This window comes from Eufriesea mexicana, unplaced genomic scaffold (assembly GCF_001483705.2).
Source record: "Eufriesea mexicana isolate 0111107269 unplaced genomic scaffold, ASM148370v2 scaffold474474858, whole genome shotgun sequence".
Classification (NCBI taxonomy): Eukaryota; Metazoa; Arthropoda; class Insecta; order Hymenoptera; family Apidae; genus Eufriesea; species Eufriesea mexicana.
In genome coordinates, this window is record NW_016907910.1 from 1 (window position 1) to 18,070 (window position 18,070).

Below are 18,070 nucleotides of genomic sequence, written 5' to 3' on the forward strand. Positions count from 1 at the left end.
CAGCAAAGTTGGAATTATAGGCAACATTCTTATACAATATTTAATTTAATAATTAATACTTACCTGAGCGATAGGTTTTGTATTTCTTGTAATAAATAAGATTGCTATAGAAAAGTATTTTTCTTGTATAATATTCTTATTATTTTGTAATAAATATATACTATCTAGAGAATTCGTAAAGAAAAAATTTTTTTATTAAGAAATTTCATTGACGATTGTTTATTTACAATGTTTCCATAGGCGAAAAATGAACACAAAATAAAAATAGATTGAGAAAGAAAATATCAATTACGGACGGAAGAATCAAACCCCAGACCTTCAGCGTAGGAATTTTCGAATGTTGCCGTTAACCTATAGCTCCAATTGTAGGGGATAGGAAATAAGTCTGTAGTTAGGTGTGTTATAAAACTTTAATCATAAATATCTCAAAAGCTATTGAGTAATTGCGACTATAATGATATACATTCTTCAACTGCATGACGAAGTCTACAAACCTGCAAAGTTTCAACTAAATCGGTGACCTGAAGGACTTGCACTCTCCTTGTAAGTATTGTAATTATATAGATCGTGTCATTTTCAGTGGTAGGTGTTTGAAGTTCATGAAATAAGTGTGCAGTTTTTGTTAAGGGAAAAAGATGGTAATTATGAATTGAATTTCAAAAAGCATGTTGAACCTTTGCTTGTGAAAGCAATTAATTATTTACTAATTGAATTTGAACAAAAATCTAAGGAATTATCCTTGATAAAATTATCTTAATGTCATGAAGGTTAACTGTCGTAAAAATTTCGATGTTTATGTTTAACAATTTAACGAATAGTTACTGCTCGGCTGATATTTCTTTTACCTTTTATCGTATACGATAAGAAAGCAGTTTCGATATTGTATACTCTTTTGTTCAGTGGTATTTCACTAAAATTATAACCTTTATCTTTAACCAAATATTATATCAAAAATAGTAAAACTTGAAAATTATAATTTCGGGATTGTTTTAATTATTGTATATATTTATTATAAATGCATTGTAACATAGGTAGATTTTTGCTTTATGCATAATTTATATAATTCTTTCTTTTTATATTCATTAATGACTTAGTTTCATAGTTGTAATGTAGTATAATAATTTCCCTTTGCTTTTTTCTACCATGGAAGCATAAAATAGTGCATGCTTGCATTGAATGGCTTACCTAGCATGGTACTACCTGGTGTTCCTGGTAGGTATCTTTATTTTTCTCGCAGCCAATGACACCTGCTATAACGGGCATGGAAGAGCAAGAAAAACTACTTGAAGATGCAATTGGTGTGGTTAAAGTGCAAGCTTTCCAAATGAAACACTGTTTGGACAAATCAAAATTAATGGATGCATTAAAACATGCATCTACAATGTTGGGGGAACTTAGAACTTCTCTTTTAAGTCCAAAGAGTTACTACGAATTATGTATCCTTACTAACTTGAAATAATTAAATAATTCTCATGACAAAATATATTTAATAATATTTTTATAATTATTTGTATTTTCTCTTATATTTAATCTTAGACATGGCTATTACTGATGAACTAAGGCATTTAGAACTTTATTTATTAGATGAATTTCAAAAAGGAAGAAAAGTTACAGATTTATATGAATTAGTACAGTATGTTGGTAATATTGTGCCTAGACTGTAAGTTTGTTAGAAAAATATATTGATAATATGTATGTTCCATACCATTTGTAATCCATATATTATTAATTATGATAGCTTGATAATACATGTAATCTTGCAGGTATCTACTTATCACAGTTGGATTAGTATATATAAAAACAACACCTGGTTTAAAAAGAGATTTACTAAGAGATTTGGTGGAAATGTGTAGGGGTGTTCAGCATCCTTTAAGAGGTCTTTTTTTAAGAAATTACTTATTACAATGCACTCGTAATATTTTACCAGATGTTGCTGAAGATGATGAAGATGGAAGTGTATGTATGCAAAATGGAAAGTGTAAAAGAGAAACAAAATTATGGCATGTGTTAATTTTTAGGTTCGTGATAGTATAGACTTTGTCTTGATGAATTTTGCTGAAATGAATAAATTGTGGGTACGCATGCAACATCAAGGTCATACTAGAGACAGGGAGAGAAGAGAAAGAGAAAGAGAAGAACTTAGAATTCTAGTAGGAACTAATCTTGTACGACTTAGTCAGTTGGAATCAGTTACTTTAGAGAAATATAAAAAGGTGGATCTTAAATATATTTAGCTTATTGAGTTTTAAAAAATAATCGGCTAATAACAATGGTTTTTAGCTTGTTTTACCAGGAATCTTAGAACAAGTAGTCAGTTGCAGAGATGCAATTGCACAGGAATATCTTATGGAGTGCATAATTCAAGTAAATAAAATAATTAGAAATGTTGTAAGTTACAATTGTAATTATGTCATAAATAATTCATTCGTACTTTTATTTAGGTTTTTCCTGATGAATTTCATCTCCAAACATTAAATGCATTTTTGAAGGCTTGTGCTGAGTTGCAGAATGGTGTAAATGTAAAAAATATAATTATTTCATTAATAGACCGTCTTGCAGCATTTAGTCAAAGATCAGATGGTGTAGGGGGGCCAGGAAGTCCTAATCAAGTACCAGGAATTCCACAAGATGTCAAACTTTTTGATGTTTTCAGTGATCAGATAGCCATAATTATACAGGTTTGTACAATTTATGAAAAAAAAAAAATGTACATTGTTAATTTAACTGTACTTAGTTTAATTTATCATTAATTTACCATTTCTGTGATGATCAGGTACTACACAAATTTGATTCTAATATGATTAATATTTATCAGTGCATTCTTACTCATATAGTTTAAGTCTGAGAAATATTTTTCATAATAGTTATTAACATGTTAATTACTGTTAATTATTATTAATGATTATTATTTTCAGACCAGGCAAGATATGCCTCCAGAGGATATAGTTTCCCTTCAGGTAGCCCTCATTAATTTGGCACACAAATGTTATCCTGATAGAGTAAACTATGTGGATAAAGTTTTGTTAACAACTGTTCAAATATTCCAAAAACAAAATGTAGATAAGTATGTATACGTTAAAATAATTAAAGTTATATATAAGTGAATATATAATAAATTTAATATATTTTTAGACTCGAGTATAATAGTGCTGTATCAAGAGAATTAGTGAGACTAATGAAAATTCCGATAGATAACTATAAAAACATATTAACAGTTTTGAAGCTCGAACATTTTGCTCCATTGTTAGATTACTTTGATTATGAAGGCAGAAAGTTGTTGGCTATTTATATAATAACAAATATTTTAGAAAACGAGACTTTAATACCAACTCAAGAACAAGTAGATGCAATTCTTTCTATGGTGTCTCCATTGGTGCAAGACCAGTTAGATCAACCCAATATAGAAGAAGACCCTGAAGATTTTGCAGAAGAACAGGGTCTTCTTGGTAGGCTGATACATCATTTTAAGTCTGAAACAGCTGACCAACAATATATGATATTAAGTGCTGCGAGGAAGCAATTTAATGCTGGGGGAAATAAAAGAATAAAATATACTCTACCACCAATTGTCTTTCAGGCTTATCAGCTTGCTTTTACATATAAAGGATTAAAAGATCAAGTTAGTAAATTATTAATTTGTTGTAACATTTTTAAAGAATTGTCTTAGTTGCTTTTTCTTGTAGGATGAGATGTGGCAGAAAAAATGTCAAAAGATTTTTCAATTTTGCCATGCAACTATTACTGCTTTAATGAAGGCTGAACTGGCTGAATTGCCACTAAGACTATTTCTTCAAGGTGCAATAGCTATAGGAGAAATTCGTTTTGACAATTTTGAAGTGGTGGCTTATGAATTTATGAGTCAAGCATTTTCAATATATGAAGATGAAATAAGTGATTCTAAGGCACAATTAGCAGCTATTACATTGATTATTGCTACATTTGAACAAATGAGTTGCTTTAGTGAAGAAAATGCGGAACCAATACGCAATCAATGTGCTTTATATGCCAGCAAATTACTAAGAAAACCAGATCAATGCAGAGGAATTGCTACCTGCTCTCATATATTTTGGTCTGGAAAATCGTTAGCAACTGGAAAAGAAGTGACTGTTATTTCTTTGTTAATAATATTTAAATAGTATTATATGATAATATAATTTAAAAATAGAACCAATTTAGACAATTATTTTAGATGCAAGATGGAAATAAAGTATTGGATTGTTTGAGAAAAGGTGTCAGAATCGCAAGTCAATGCATGGATACTTCAGTTCAAGTACAACTTTATGTAGAATTGTTAAATCATTATATTTATTTCTATGAGAAAGGCAATACTACGGTAAGATTTACTTATCGGTTGCTTTTATTAACATATTTAACTTAATAGTAATCTCTTTTTTTTTTAGTTCACTGTTCATATTTTAAATCAAGTGATCGCAAAAATTAGGGAAGAACTCCCAAACTTAGAAGTTAGTGAAGAAACAGAACAAATTCAGAAACATTTAGCTAATACATTAGAACACTTAAGAAATAGAATGGAATCTCCAGAAACTGATTCATTGTATCAGGGACTTGTTCTTTAATATAATCATAATCAATTTTGTATATAAAGAATCTGCTGATCATTTTACTGAAATGAATATAAGTTCTAAAAACAAACGCTTATTAGGCATAAAGTACCATAATTTAAATCACATCAGTGTGCCTGCAAAAATTAAACTGTTAATGTATCAAACATTATTTGTTAATTCCTGAAATATAATCTGTATATTTGTTTTAACAAATATTTTAACAAAACAAATATTGTATAAACATCATGAATTTAAACTATTATTACCACCTCTCTATTATTATTAAGTTTCGTATTGTATACTTTACACTATGAATATTAAACTAAAAACTTCTTACATTGTACACTTATCTTACTATCACTTTCTAATGAATTATACAGTATACTGTTATTAAACAGTTATTCGTTAAATACATAAATTAACTAACTTCAATAATGTTATTTCTTTATATATGACTGCATTACAATGTTTTTATAGCATTTAATTAGATATTATATTAATCATTTCCATTATGATGTAATCAAAAACATAAAGACTTAAATTCTTGTTAGTTATACGAGACGAAATTTCTATGAATGGAATAAAATAGTATTCTTTTACATTTGGTAATTTTTTTGGCTTTAACGATTATGCTGAATATAATATTTAAATTCATCGCTGCAAATTATATATGGCAAAATAAATGTAATTTTTTTAAACATCGGTATTTCATTTTACATGATGCAAAGTCCATAAGATTTTTAGGTTTGTGTGCTACACTATATCTCGTCTGTGAAGCATAAGATGCGCCATCTGAAGGTTGTTAAAGCAAAAACGTCCTACATGAGTTTTCTGTGCTTTTAGAAACGGTAGTAATCTTGTCATTATTTGTTGCTTCTTATTGAGCACGTGTTGAGTGATTGGTAATAGTGTACAACTTTTTGAATATAATAATGGGAAAAGGACGGAGGCATAAGCCAAAAAAAAATTTTGCAGAAAAACGTCGTGAAAAACAAAAGGTACGAATTTAATCGTTGAAAAAATGACACCGGCTGCGATTTACGGTTATGTTCATTTTATATTATATACAAAGTTTATAAATCGTACATTTTGAAAATAATTAGTGTTTAATTGTCAAGAAGAATTCTTTTTATATGAACATTGTATAAAATTTTTATGAATTATACAGAAAAAGAACGAGTGGGATACAACTCCACACCATAATTATGCAGACATTATCAGAGAAAATAAGGATTTTGAAAATTATTACAAAACCCAGAAAATTGTACCCGAAGAACAATGGGATTCTTTTATCAATACAATGAGAAAGAACCTTCCAGTGGCATTTAGAATCACAGGCTCAAAGATAGAAGCTAAGGCATTGATTGAAACTATTAAAGGAGATTTCTTTAAGGAAATCTTAAATACAAATATGGAAGATGATTCAGAAAATAGTGAAGATGCTAAGGATATATTGCAGTGCTTACCATTTTATCCTGATGGATTAGCTTGGCAATTACAATTAACTAGAAAAGATATTAGAAGATCTGAAGCATATTTTAGATTACATAATTTTTTAATTGTTGAAACAGAAAGTGGAAACATCAGTAGACAAGAGGTGGTTAGCATGGTGCCACCTTTAGTATTGGATGTAAAACCTACCCATAAGGTATATCGGTTTAATAAAATAATAATGAAATAGTAATTAAATTCAACTATGATCTTATAAAAAAATTATTTTATATAGGTTTTAGATATGTGTGCAGCACCAGGGTCAAAAACAGCTCAACTCATTGAAATGATACATTGTGAAGAAACTAGTGCACTTCCAGGCAATAATGAAATTTTGATTGTTATTAGTAATATTTACAAACAATTTATGTAAACTTTATTAGCATTTATCTTTTTACAGAGGGTTTTGTAATAGCTAATGATCTTGACAATAATCGTTGCTATATGCTTGTACATCAAGCAAAGAGATTAAACAGTCCAATTATTTTAATTACAAATCATGATGCCTCAGTATTGCCAAATTTCACTACTACTAAGCCAGATGGTACAAAAGAGCAATTAAAGTCAGTACAATACATGAAGCAAATTTTTAAAGATTTCTATTAATAAAAATTCCTATTTATAAAGATTTTACAATGTTTACATTTTATTATAGATTTGATAGAATACTTGCAGATGTACCATGTAGTGGTGATGGTACAATGAGAAAAAATCCTGATATTTGGTGTAAGTGGAGTCCTGCAAATGGTAACAATCTCCATGGGTAAATATTACTTTTCCCTGATTGCCCATTACTTTTATAATTTGATTGATAAAAATGACTTATATCTGTGAATTTAAAGAATTCAGTATAGAATAGCAAGAAGAGGCTTAGAACTTTTAGCAGTAGGAGGGAGAATGGTATATTCCACCTGCTCTCTAAATCCAATAGAAAATGAAGCTGTACTCCATAGGCTTCTTGTTGAAACTCAAGATTCAGTTCAATTAGTTTCTTGTAGAGATTTAGTACCTGGATTAGTGTGCGATCCAGGTATTATACATTGTATATTATATTGCACAAATAAATTTTTATATCATACATTTAATAACATATATTTTAGGCATATCACATTGGTTACCAGCATCAAAGGATTTACAATATTATGAATCATGGGAAGATGTACCTGAACAATGGCAAACACAAGTTCATCCTAAAATGTTTCCACCAAAACCTGAGGATGCAGAAAAATTTCACTTTGAACGATGGTAAACAGAAACTGATTTACTTGTTAAGATTATTATTAGTTTAATCATATATTAATAATGCATTGATAATGTAGTATGAGAATATTACCACATCATCAAGACACAGGAGGTTTTTTTGTGGCCGTTTTGGAAAAAATAAATCTCCTACCATGGGAACGCGGGCCAGATATGAAAGATGAGGCTACGGAAAAGGAATTAGGTTTGGAACAAGATACAAAGAAGAATGTACATGGGAAAAGATCATTCGACGATATGAACAGATTACGAGAAACCAGAAGAAAACGTAGAAGAATCGCTGCTGGGTATAAGGAAGATCCATTTGTTTTCTTCAAAGACGATAAGGAAGATGTGTGGTTGTCTATTAAGTAGGTAGAGATATTTTTTAATTTTTCGTTTATTTCATTAATTCTTAATATCGAAATTTTTAGAAATTTTTATAACATATCTGATGATTTGGATCCTCGATGTTTGTTGGTACGATGTCTTGGTAGGAAAAAGAAAAACATTTATTACACATCTCCCGAAATTCGTAACGTTGTACTGTCTAATGAAGATCAAATAAAACTAATAAATACTGGTGTAAAATCATTTGTACGCTGTGACAATAAAAATATGGATTGTCCATTTAGACTCGCACAGGAAGGAATACAAATTATCATTAAATATATTGGAGATGCTAGAAAAATTAAAATATCTAAAGATGATCTAATAATGTTATTACAAAATAATAATCCACATACACCACCTGAAATCGTGAAGCTTCATACAGAAACACAGGAACGATTACAAGACTTTGGTAATATACTTTTAGGCATTGAAATAGGCACGAAATGAAAATTTTATTACAAAATTTGTTTCATATATCATTTCAGCAACTGGAAGTTGCATACTTGTGTATGAAGAAGAAGGGACAGAAAAACCATTAAAGTTGCAAATGGTAGGATGGCGCGGAACAATGTCCCTGAGAGCGTACGTCCCTGTACACGATGCAATTCATTATTTACGTCTATTAGGAGCTGATTGTTCGAAATTCGGTATGCATTTATAAAATATATATTATTAGGCACAAAATGTTAATCAAACTTACTGTTTCAGAAAAAAATAAGTTCAAAGACAATCGTCCTTCCCCTATTATCCCTGATGAGTTGACTGAAGAATTAATTAATGCAATTGAAAATGAAGACGATGATACACACGTATTAGAAGCGAATTGTTCGAAATTTGGTATATATTTATAAAACATGTACTATTAACCACAAAAATTAAGCAAGTTAATAAAAATTATTGTTTCAGAAGAAGATAAATTGCAAGAAGACCGTGGTTCTACTGTCCCTGAAGAGTTGAATAATGAAATTGTTGAAAATGTTAAGAAAGAAAAAGACGACCATACAAATTTATTAGAGGATGATTCTTCAAAACTGAGTATGCATTTATAATATATATACCATTAGAATGAAATGTTAATCAAAAATATTATTTCAGAAAAACATAAATTGCAAGAAGACTGTGCTTCTACTATTTCTGAAGAGTTGAATAATGAAATTATTAAAAATGTTAAAAGAGGAAAATACGACCATCCAGACCTATTAGAAGCTGAGTGTTCGAAATTGGGTATGCATTTATAATGTATATACCATTAGATTTAAATGTTTATTAAAATTATCATTTCAGAAAAAGATAAATTGCAAGACGACCATGTCTCCATTGCCCCTGAAGAATTGAATAATGAAATGATTAAAACTGTTAAAAATGAAAAAGACGACCATCCAGATCTGTTAGAAGCTGAGTGCTCGAAATTAGGTATGCATTATAACGTATATATTATTAGGTTCAAATGTTGATTAAAGTGATTATTGTAGAAAAAGATAAATTGCAAGAAGACCGTGCCTCTACTGTCCCTGAAGAGTTGAATAATGAAATGATCAAAAATGTTAAAAATGAAAAAGACCAAAACCTATTAGGAGCTGATTGTTCGAAATTGGGTATGTATTACAACATATAGACCATCAGGCTCAAATGTTAATTAAAATTATCATTTCAGAAAAAGATAAATTGCAAGGCGACCATGCCTCTATTGCCCCTGAAGAATTGAATAACGAAGTGATTAAAACTGTTAAAAATGAAAAAGACGACCATCCAGATCAATTAGGAGCTGATTGTTCGAAAATGGGTACGCATTTATAACATATATACTATTAGGATCAAATGTTAACTAAAATTATTATTTCAGAAAAAGATAATTTGCGAGAAGAACGTGCCTCTACTGTCCCTGAAGAGTCGAATAATGAAGTTATTAATGATATCAAAAAAGGGAATGAGTCACAAACTTCAAATGAATTAAAAGAATGACATATAATTTTGTAATACAAAGTAATGTTCCTTTAATTTTCTTTGAGATTTTTAATTCAGTATAACGTAAAAATAACTAAAAATTTTCATTTTATTTAAATTTTAATAAAGGTGCTTCACTTGTGAAATACCGGTAAGCCGGATATTATTTTATGCACCATGGTAAAATGTATCTTGTAGAAATAAAATAAAATGTTTTTATAGGACAAGTAATCGTTATTTGATGGGAAATGCCATTTCTTTTACTAGTTGTTTTCTATGAAATAATTTATGAAATAACATGTAATTTTCATATAGTTTGAGCGACAATTAGTCTTTCATTTTTTTATTATTTTCGGCCATTAAATTTAAGATATTTTGTTGATTATAGTACAAATAGTGTTATAAATATGGCCGGATGTAGAGGAATCATTAATTCTTAAATGGCTATTGCCAATGTGTTCAACAATATTTTATTAAATCGTACTGAATTTCTTGCTTCTACCGTATATTAAAGTTGGAAAAGATGAATATCTATTGTACGTCTTCGTACGTTTCGATATTCGCTTTAAAGTACATTATACGTTATATTCTCTTTCGTTCTCAAATTTAGTTGATAACAAGACTTCTAGATGCTAAAGATTAAAGGATTTCAACTTACGATTAAAAATTTGTTTAACATAGAGATTTCTACTAATGAAGGACGGGTTTGTCTATAAAAAACATTTAAATACAAGTATAAATATGAAAAATGCTGAGTAGCTCATAACATACAGATAAACTATAAAAGAAAACAAAAGAAAAACCTTCTCTAAAATTTTTTACACTCCGAAAGGCTCGAAGTTGACGGATGATGCTAGTAATCCCGATTACTTGGTGTAGTTATTTTTCCGCTGAGATTCTGAGAATTTGATGGAGATTTTGAACCTATAAACGAAACAAATTTCGGATTCACTGATGTATTATGATTAAATAACAACGAACTTACAGCTTTTCCCTGATTTAGTTCGAGGATTGTTCACGCAGGGATGATCACCCATTAAATGCTCTCTCCACTTATTTTGATTTACAAGAGCAGAGCATAATGGACAACGATCGTAGCCTTCGATGGGTTCTGTAATACGAATGATAAATTTTATTATATGTTGATTTATATTATTGCGTTAACAATGTCGAAGTTTTGCGTACTTGTACACTTGTTATCTTTCCTGTGTTCCTCGAAAGAATTTTCATTGATTGCTTGTTTGCACGTCTCGCATTTTACATAATTGCTTCTCATATCACATTCATCTGAAAGATAAAGCAAGTATTTACTACGATTAAATGCTACATGTTAAGAACAATTCAATAGAAATGGTGCTCACTTAACAAATGTAAGTTCAAGTACGAAATTTCCACCACTTGTTTACACGCCTCACACTTTGTCAACATAGGGCAACTCCTCCAATAATGAATGTTTAAACCTTCCTCGGAGTAACCTTGTCCCTTGGAAAGACAAAATATGCACATTCTGTAAGAAAAGGAAAAAGAAAAAAGTATATTTTTAACAAACGTCAAACAAATATCTATAATATACATTATGAACAAATATCAAAGAAATGGTACATCACTCACTTGTCACCTTTATGTTCCGTACTGTTCTCGGACGGAGAAGTTATGCTTGTTGAGCTTCCAGTACTAACAACAGGACTCGTTCTCGAAGGAGATTTCGTCAAGTTCGCTACATTATTCTCCGTTGATTTTGTCTGAGTAGGTGTCGTTGTTTTATTGCTCGTTTCAGATTCCTTTTTCCTCTAACGGATACGCACGTAACAAGGTAAATGTGACTTTTTCATATGTATATCTAAAATACCTTCCTCAAGAAAGAAGACCTTTACCTGAAGATCAATCAAGTCGAATTCATGGAAAAGTTGACGGTACAATAAGTTCCTTCTGGTGATGTCATCATCAGGAGGCAATTGCTTACGGACCAATCTGGGATTCACTTTGTACACCAGCACTAAAATCCTTTCGGAAACTTTCCTAACTGCTTCAGCTGGATGGTGCAATCCCGAGGAACCCAATTCTGACAATGTCCGACAAGTAAGCCCACTACAACAATTACAATGCCTTATCAGAGTAATTGCGTTTTAACGTATTAGTCTTAACGTTGAGGGTGGACCTCTGCGAGTGACGTCCATAAATAAAATCGCATCGGCTGTCACACGCAGAGGTCTGATGTTTTTTGGCATTTCTCATATTTCATATCCAAGATATACATTTGAGATTATGATATTTTGAGTCACCTTTGTTTATCGGTAGATATTCCGTGGCTGAGAATTAGCTGCTCCACCATTTCTAATCTGCTAAGCGCTAATCTTTGATGAGTGCTACTACTAACGGGCCTTGTTAAGTGCACTGGTATAATATGCAAATCCCTGACGCATTTACAGTCTGCCATGCTGAGTATCGTGTGTACTGCCATGTTATGGATCCTCGGAGTAGTGTCCCCTGATTTCGTCAATAATTCCGGAAGTAGCCTATCCACGCTTCTCGCAATTTCCGTGGAAGATACTCTAAGATGATAAAAAGACGATAATTTACGATGAATTTGTAATTTTCATCAAATAAATTTATCATCAAATAATACATTACGCGAATACCTATCAGTTGCAAATTCCGAGAAGAAAATTCGAATTAATTGTGCTGCCAGACTATACACGCTGAATACTTTATCTCTGAGAGCTCTGTGTAGCAGCAAAATCGCAGCTCTAGCTGTCTTATTTGCGGAATGCTTCGAAACTTCTGAATCGAAGGTCCTCAATTCCTCCTTCAGCTGCATCAGACCCTCTTCTTTATCCGTGAATTGTTTCGAATAGAATTTCTCTACCTGAACACGTAGAGTTAATTTTATTAGTTATAGTTTTAGAAATTAATCGAGATAGTCGTCTGAAGCTTGCTTTACCATTTCTATTCCGAAGACGGAGATAGGTAAGGCAGCTTGCTTCTTTTCTCTGTCATTCAATTTAGATATCGCTTTTGTTTCCGTATTATCCATGTGACATTCCCGTGTGAATTCATTCGTGTGCGAACTGAAATTCAGCAATGTCATATAACGATTCTTTACCGTCTATATTTTCCATGTCTTACTGTCTTAAAGCAGGAATTGTCCTTTCCTCGTAAGCCTCATAGCTCGACCGCAGTGCTGGTCCTGCCGACTTGGTTTTCCTCCTGAGAGATCCCTTGTTGCAGTTATTTTGTCTTTCCACTACGCCATTTGTAGGACTGTCGGTAATATCTGTTAAAGGGGAAGGGTGTTTGGATAGTACCTTATTATTAGGGTTTGTCAGTCGCTATGGAAATTAATTTACCAGGGCTGTTCGGTTTCTGATGTAAAGGTGAAACAGGTGGTTGATGCGCCGGTCCTGTCGGCGATATAGCTCCATCGCGATTAGGTGGAATTACTAATCTCGGAGGAGATGTGATATCCTCAGGAACAGTAGTTGTACTCGTGGTACAAGTATCTATGGATATGGGCTCTTTCCCCTCTGCTGACGATTTGTTGTTCTTTTCCAATGGCTGTTCAGGCAAGGGTACGGCAAACGAGTAAGTAAATATTAATTAGGTACTCTATTTAAAAATACATATTTACCCCATGAGGTTCTAGTAGATCCTGCACTTCTAAGCTCTGGTAGACTTGTTGTCTATATTGTTGCGCTTGTGCCTTCTTCGCTTTGGCCTTGTCGTAATCCTCTAAAGCTATGGCGTATTTCTTTTCCAATTCATATTTCCCCAGACGTTCTCCGGCTTTCCTCAGGTTCTCCATCGCTACTTTAAGTTTCGACGCGTACACGAATCTCTCCTCTAGAAATATACCAGTATTCAAATTTTCACGAAATTGTCATTCTTACTTAGACATGATTTTCACACGCACCCTCCGCAGCCTGCAACTTTTTCGTTTCCATCTGCCTTATGATCTTGGCTACCTCTCGGTCCACGTACATTTCAAACGCCAAATCATCGTACGGGGACGTGTAATGAGGATTATAAGGTGCGTCTCCTTGGCCGGTGAGCTCTTGCCCGTAAGGTTCACCGAGGATATTAATCGCGATAAGACCAACCTGTAATTTCAAATGCGTGTGCAATCGGTTGCATTCAATGTTGCATTCAAGCGTGCACGTCGAGATCGTGTGTACCTGTTGATAAATATTGTGCGCGTTACTGTGCGGTTTGTGAAGTCTCAGTTTCAGCGAGACCGCCTCTTTTTCCGGAAGAGCAGCGCTCTTCAGCTCTCTGCTTTTATACATCGTAGAGGCATTGTCGGACAACATAATGTAACCCAAATAGCTGAACTTGGTCGTCACGGATGCATTCTCTTCTTTCGATGCCCAGATCTCGAGTTTCTCAGCTGCAAGGATTCCACGATGATTAATAAGCTGCTATCTTATTAGTATGCCGTTCGCAGAAGAAAAGAGGAGTTTACAAACAATAAAAAGGTAAAACGTAGCACGGCATTCAGCTGAAAGTAGAGTAAGTAGAATAAGAAACGAGGGTAAGGCGCAGAGGACAAAACGACCTAGCCTCGGGAAATCGGGGTTGCAGCGCTAATTCGATTTTCATTGTTACCGAATTTCTTTCTAGAAAAGAGCACCACAGTTTCTACTAGATCGTGATATTCAATTTTCGTTGAATAATTTGCGATGCAAAAATAAAGGGAAAGAAGTCGACGAGGATAGCGTATACGTGGATTGCTCATAACGAATTCGCAACTTACGAATTAAATATTGATGAACTAAGACTTGTATCCTTGTAAGCTTTGTCGGGCCCTGAAGGCGTAGAATGAGTTCTTGAGGATATGTACATCTCCTTGAACTTTGCCAACCCCTTACCGTTGGCCCATGAACATTCAGTTCTAGCGAAGAATGCCTATCTTCTTCGCCTGTGAAGATTTTGTGAAAATTTTGAATACGATCATTTCGAGTACCAAGAATATTTTACGGAATTAAGATAAATATTCGCGATCGTAAAGGGACATTGCTTCAAAGGACTGTTTGAAGAATATTCTTTCGATTCCATTAATCGCCCACAACCTTTCCTTTCGCGATTTTTCTATCAAGGTTTCCCACGTTTTAATTATACAGTTCATACTTTGCGCGGCCGTATACTTTTCCTTTGTAGGTAAATATGGAGATTCCTCTGTAATCGATAACGTTTTGACTGAAATTATACTTTCAATGGTGTTAGCACGAGACTTCGTCACGCGATGCTGTACCTCGCCTTACGCTTCGCGATCACAACAACCGAAGAAACTCATCGTGTGCTACTTCTCCGCGTCTATTAACCGGGAATGCTTGAGACAATATTTAATTATCCCAAAGGGTGCAAAACGAGCATCGATTAGGAATTCATTACGCTCGAAAGCAATATGCAATCTGCAACGAGACGCGGTGAAGCACGTGTCGAGTCGTTGTTGTTAACTCGTTTCCTTTTAAAGCAGCAACTTCCGAAAAAACGAAATCTTTTACACGAAATAAAGGAAATCGATGTCAGCGTGTGCAAACCGTTGCACGATTTTCTACCCTTCGGGGAATTCCCTTGTACGAAAGCATGTGTGCCGCAACGTTGTGAACCCTCGGGATCGGCAGAAATTCACGCACGGCTCTATAGGTTATCGTTGTTCGATGTTTTTCACAATCACAATCTGATGTTCTCTTACTGGTTGCATACACGACGTTGAATCCGATTTTTCGTGGCATGTCGGGGATGACTTCTCAGCGGCGAGAACGACGTACCAGAATCATATATGTTCGAACGAAGTGAAGAATAAAAAAATGTATACAACAGGAGAAAAGGAAAATGAAGAAAAGGTCAAAATCTAAAAGGCACAGCCATCTGAAAGCTCGATAAGGGGGAGCTTGCAAGTTTCACCCCGGCGCGTAGGCAACGCCACTTGCACGTCTGGCCGCGGCGAAGCTTGCGACAGAACTGACTAACTGCACCCGTTTCGCAAAGGGAAACTCTGATCTCGAGACCTCGAGCATTTTCGCTCGTCAGAAGAGCCACTCTCGTATTTTCAGGCTGTTCTATCGAGAAACAAAAAAGCCGATGATCGATTAGAAAAGCACGATTCGGTAGTTTTCTTTAGGCCAGTTCTGACGTTTACGAAGGGAGTGGTAAAATAGTGGATGGCGAAGATACTTTTATCGTTAATTTTATATGGAAATGGTTATTTTCACTTAATCGTAAATAGATGGATTAAATATACGTATATGGATTAATGTCGAAAGTTTATTTGTTATATTATCATATATGGTTATGTAAATCGCATTTATAACGTTGAAAAATTCTTTTTTTCACATCTTGGCTAGTTTCCGTACATGGCACATTGTGGCACCGTCTTCTATTCTGCTCAAGTCGAAATATAGACTGTAATTTTGTAATGGATCAATAAACGGAGGCTGCGTGACGTCAGAGGGTGCGGCGAGGGTGGAATCGCTCGCTAGAATCGTTATATGTGTATCGTGTCTCTCATTCACGACCACGTGTGTACACACGTGCTTCTCCGCTTTTAAAGTAAGCATTTGCCCTTTATTAACTCGAAAAAATAGGATTTTGTTACGTCAAAATTGATCGAAGCATGGACATTAAGTATTTATTTTAAAAAAACGTATAGCAATATACAATGTTTTATTTATACGTAATTTCATTTATATAATATGATTTATAATACGACGGATAAAATTTGTATCTTTTATTTTTATTGTACGTTGTATTACGTAGTTCCGAAAAGATACAGAAGACCTTTCGCGAATTGAATAATTTCCGAACTTCCCAGCTTTGATTCCCCATAAATACGATCGATAAACGTAATTGGAACTTCTCCTATGGTGTATTTGAATTGTCTGGCCCTTACGATCATTTCCATCTGGAAGACATACCCCTTTGATATGCAGGATTGAATGAGCTTCTCTAACACATCCTTTTTATATAGCCTACAATTGTAACAATGTAAAATTTACGTTAAAAATAACGAAAGTGTCGACCAATTTGTAAATCATATACCTAAAACTGCCTGTGAGATCACTGGCACCTGGTCTCAATAATAGTTGCGTTAGGAAATTTGCTCCTCTGCTTATTAATTTTCTCTTGAAATCCCAGCCATAAACTCCTCCACCATGTGCATACCTGGTACCACTAACAATATCTAGATCCAGATACCTCTGTTGCTCTATCATTTTTGGTATAAATTTGGGCTACAAAAAGTAGGAAGAACATAAGGCACAAAATTATTTTTTAAGTATCTGTTTCAGGTTCAATATAAATACATGATGGGACAAATCTGAATCCATAATGACAATGAAGTTTCCCGTAGCATGTTTAATCCCATGCATATAAGCCGTGCCCAGTCCAAGCTTCTTTTCCCTCGGTTTCAAGACTATTTTGTTCTCTCCGTACACATTTTGTAGCTGTTTAGCCATATCCAATGTCCCATCTGGAGAACCATCGTCTATCACGATTATTTCATAATCAAGTTCACTAGAATGTTGTATATTTTCACATGACTGATCAATCTTTCTGATCTCATATTTATAATTGTCTAACCACACCGCATAGAAGCAATGACATCAGTCGTATTTGAGGTTATGTTGTCACGATAATTACCTCTCGTCCATATACTTGACGATCAGCCAAACGATTATGGGTAAATTCTCGACTTCGTTGTACGTTGGAAGTAATATCGAATACTTGTCATTTTTTGCCAATTCTTTTATATCCTTTTTCGTTTGCTCTCTTTCAACCATATTTGACACGAATTCTTGTCAGAGTGACGCGTTACAGACGAATCCTTCCTTATCAAGTGCCGCACTAACTAAATCAGTTCGACAATTCGTAGGGCTTCGAAAAACTAGTCAATAAAGCAGTCATCTTTCGATGACGCGTTTCGCCGGTGTTCCTTTACGTCACTACGAAACGGTGTTTTCAAGCTTCATTCATCGCTATTCTATATTTGCACGAATCATTCAAATATTTAAACGCGCGAACGACAGACATGTAGTACCAGCGTAGAACGACGTATAGAAAATAAAGTCGAATGCAAATTTCATATATTTTTAATACGAAGTATTAAATATTATTACTTCCATCTTTCAGTTCAATTTCTCTATCGAAACTATTTCCCGATAAGAAATTGTCCAAACGTCTGTTACCATAGATCCCGTTCACTACGATACGAAAACGAGAGAGTTTCCTTCCCGATTGAAAAATGAGACGCCGAGAACGAGCGACGAGAAAGTAGCAGACCGTGCATTAAGCAGAGCCATTTATCGCGTCAAAAATGCTTTAAGGAAGTGAAATTTGGAGACGTGACGGCGCATAAACATGGAACAATTACAATTAGAGGAGTCGGTGCGAAAATACGCATACTGCCATAGCTTCCGTGGCGCGCGACAAAGGTCGACCAA

General features: G+C 33.6%; 4 protein-coding genes across 4 annotated transcripts; 2 read left to right on the forward strand and 2 right to left on the reverse strand.

Annotated features, from left to right (window-relative positions):
- Nucleotides 1-564: 564 nt before the first annotated feature.
- Nucleotides 565-4,829, forward strand: LOC108555787 (Vacuolar protein sorting 35; the record flags this gene model as incomplete). Its single annotated transcript, XM_017911612.1, is given in 12 exon segments — nucleotides 565-638; nucleotides 1,216-1,436; nucleotides 1,537-1,660; nucleotides 1,764-1,956; nucleotides 2,019-2,213; nucleotides 2,281-2,364; nucleotides 2,442-2,678; nucleotides 2,916-3,064; nucleotides 3,133-3,619; nucleotides 3,684-4,100; nucleotides 4,190-4,333; nucleotides 4,401-4,829. Coding segments are annotated over 12 exon segments (2,502 nt in total), but the record flags the coding sequence as incomplete, so codon positions are not given.
- Nucleotides 4,830-5,413: 584 nt separating this feature from the next.
- Nsun2 (tRNA (cytosine(34)-C(5))-methyltransferase Nsun2) lies at nucleotides 5,414-9,650 on the forward strand. The gene is made up of 17 exons (XM_017911623.1): nucleotides 5,414-5,563; nucleotides 5,734-6,213; nucleotides 6,292-6,376; nucleotides 6,457-6,619; nucleotides 6,712-6,819; nucleotides 6,899-7,086; nucleotides 7,157-7,301; nucleotides 7,376-7,666; nucleotides 7,730-8,097; nucleotides 8,174-8,335; nucleotides 8,397-8,525; nucleotides 8,595-8,723; nucleotides 8,784-8,912; nucleotides 8,973-9,101; nucleotides 9,161-9,283; nucleotides 9,343-9,471; nucleotides 9,532-9,650. Exons 1-17 carry the CDS (start codon nucleotides 5,498-5,500, stop codon nucleotides 9,648-9,650), a joined length of 2,943 nt encoding a protein of 980 aa, XP_017767112.1. The 5' UTR covers nucleotides 5,414-5,497.
- A 689-nt stretch (nucleotides 9,651-10,339) lies between these two features.
- On the reverse strand, nucleotides 10,340-15,571 carry LOC108555901 (centrosomal protein of 104 kDa). Its single transcript, XM_017911781.1, has 16 exons — nucleotides 15,325-15,571; nucleotides 14,383-14,547; nucleotides 13,805-14,016; nucleotides 13,543-13,729; nucleotides 13,261-13,472; nucleotides 12,980-13,187; nucleotides 12,759-12,906; nucleotides 12,574-12,700; nucleotides 12,272-12,498; nucleotides 11,915-12,184; nucleotides 11,507-11,720; nucleotides 11,244-11,422; nucleotides 10,994-11,139; nucleotides 10,818-10,919; nucleotides 10,618-10,743; nucleotides 10,340-10,556 (listed from the first exon to the last, which is right to left on the reverse strand). The coding sequence occupies exons 1-16, from the start codon at nucleotides 15,362-15,364 to the stop codon at nucleotides 10,486-10,488; spliced, it is 2,634 nt and encodes an 877-aa protein (XP_017767270.1). The 5' UTR covers nucleotides 15,365-15,571; the 3' UTR covers nucleotides 10,340-10,485.
- Nucleotides 15,572-16,371: 800 nt separating this feature from the next.
- Nucleotides 16,372-17,716, reverse strand: Dpm1 (Dolichyl-phosphate mannosyltransferase subunit 1). Its single transcript, XM_017911847.1, has 4 exons — nucleotides 17,271-17,716; nucleotides 16,934-17,144; nucleotides 16,671-16,861; nucleotides 16,372-16,600 (listed from the first exon to the last, which is right to left on the reverse strand). The coding sequence occupies exons 1-4, from the start codon at nucleotides 17,408-17,410 to the stop codon at nucleotides 16,381-16,383; spliced, it is 762 nt and encodes a 253-aa protein (XP_017767336.1). The 5' UTR covers nucleotides 17,411-17,716; the 3' UTR covers nucleotides 16,372-16,380.
- Nucleotides 17,717-18,070: the final 354 nt, after the last annotated feature.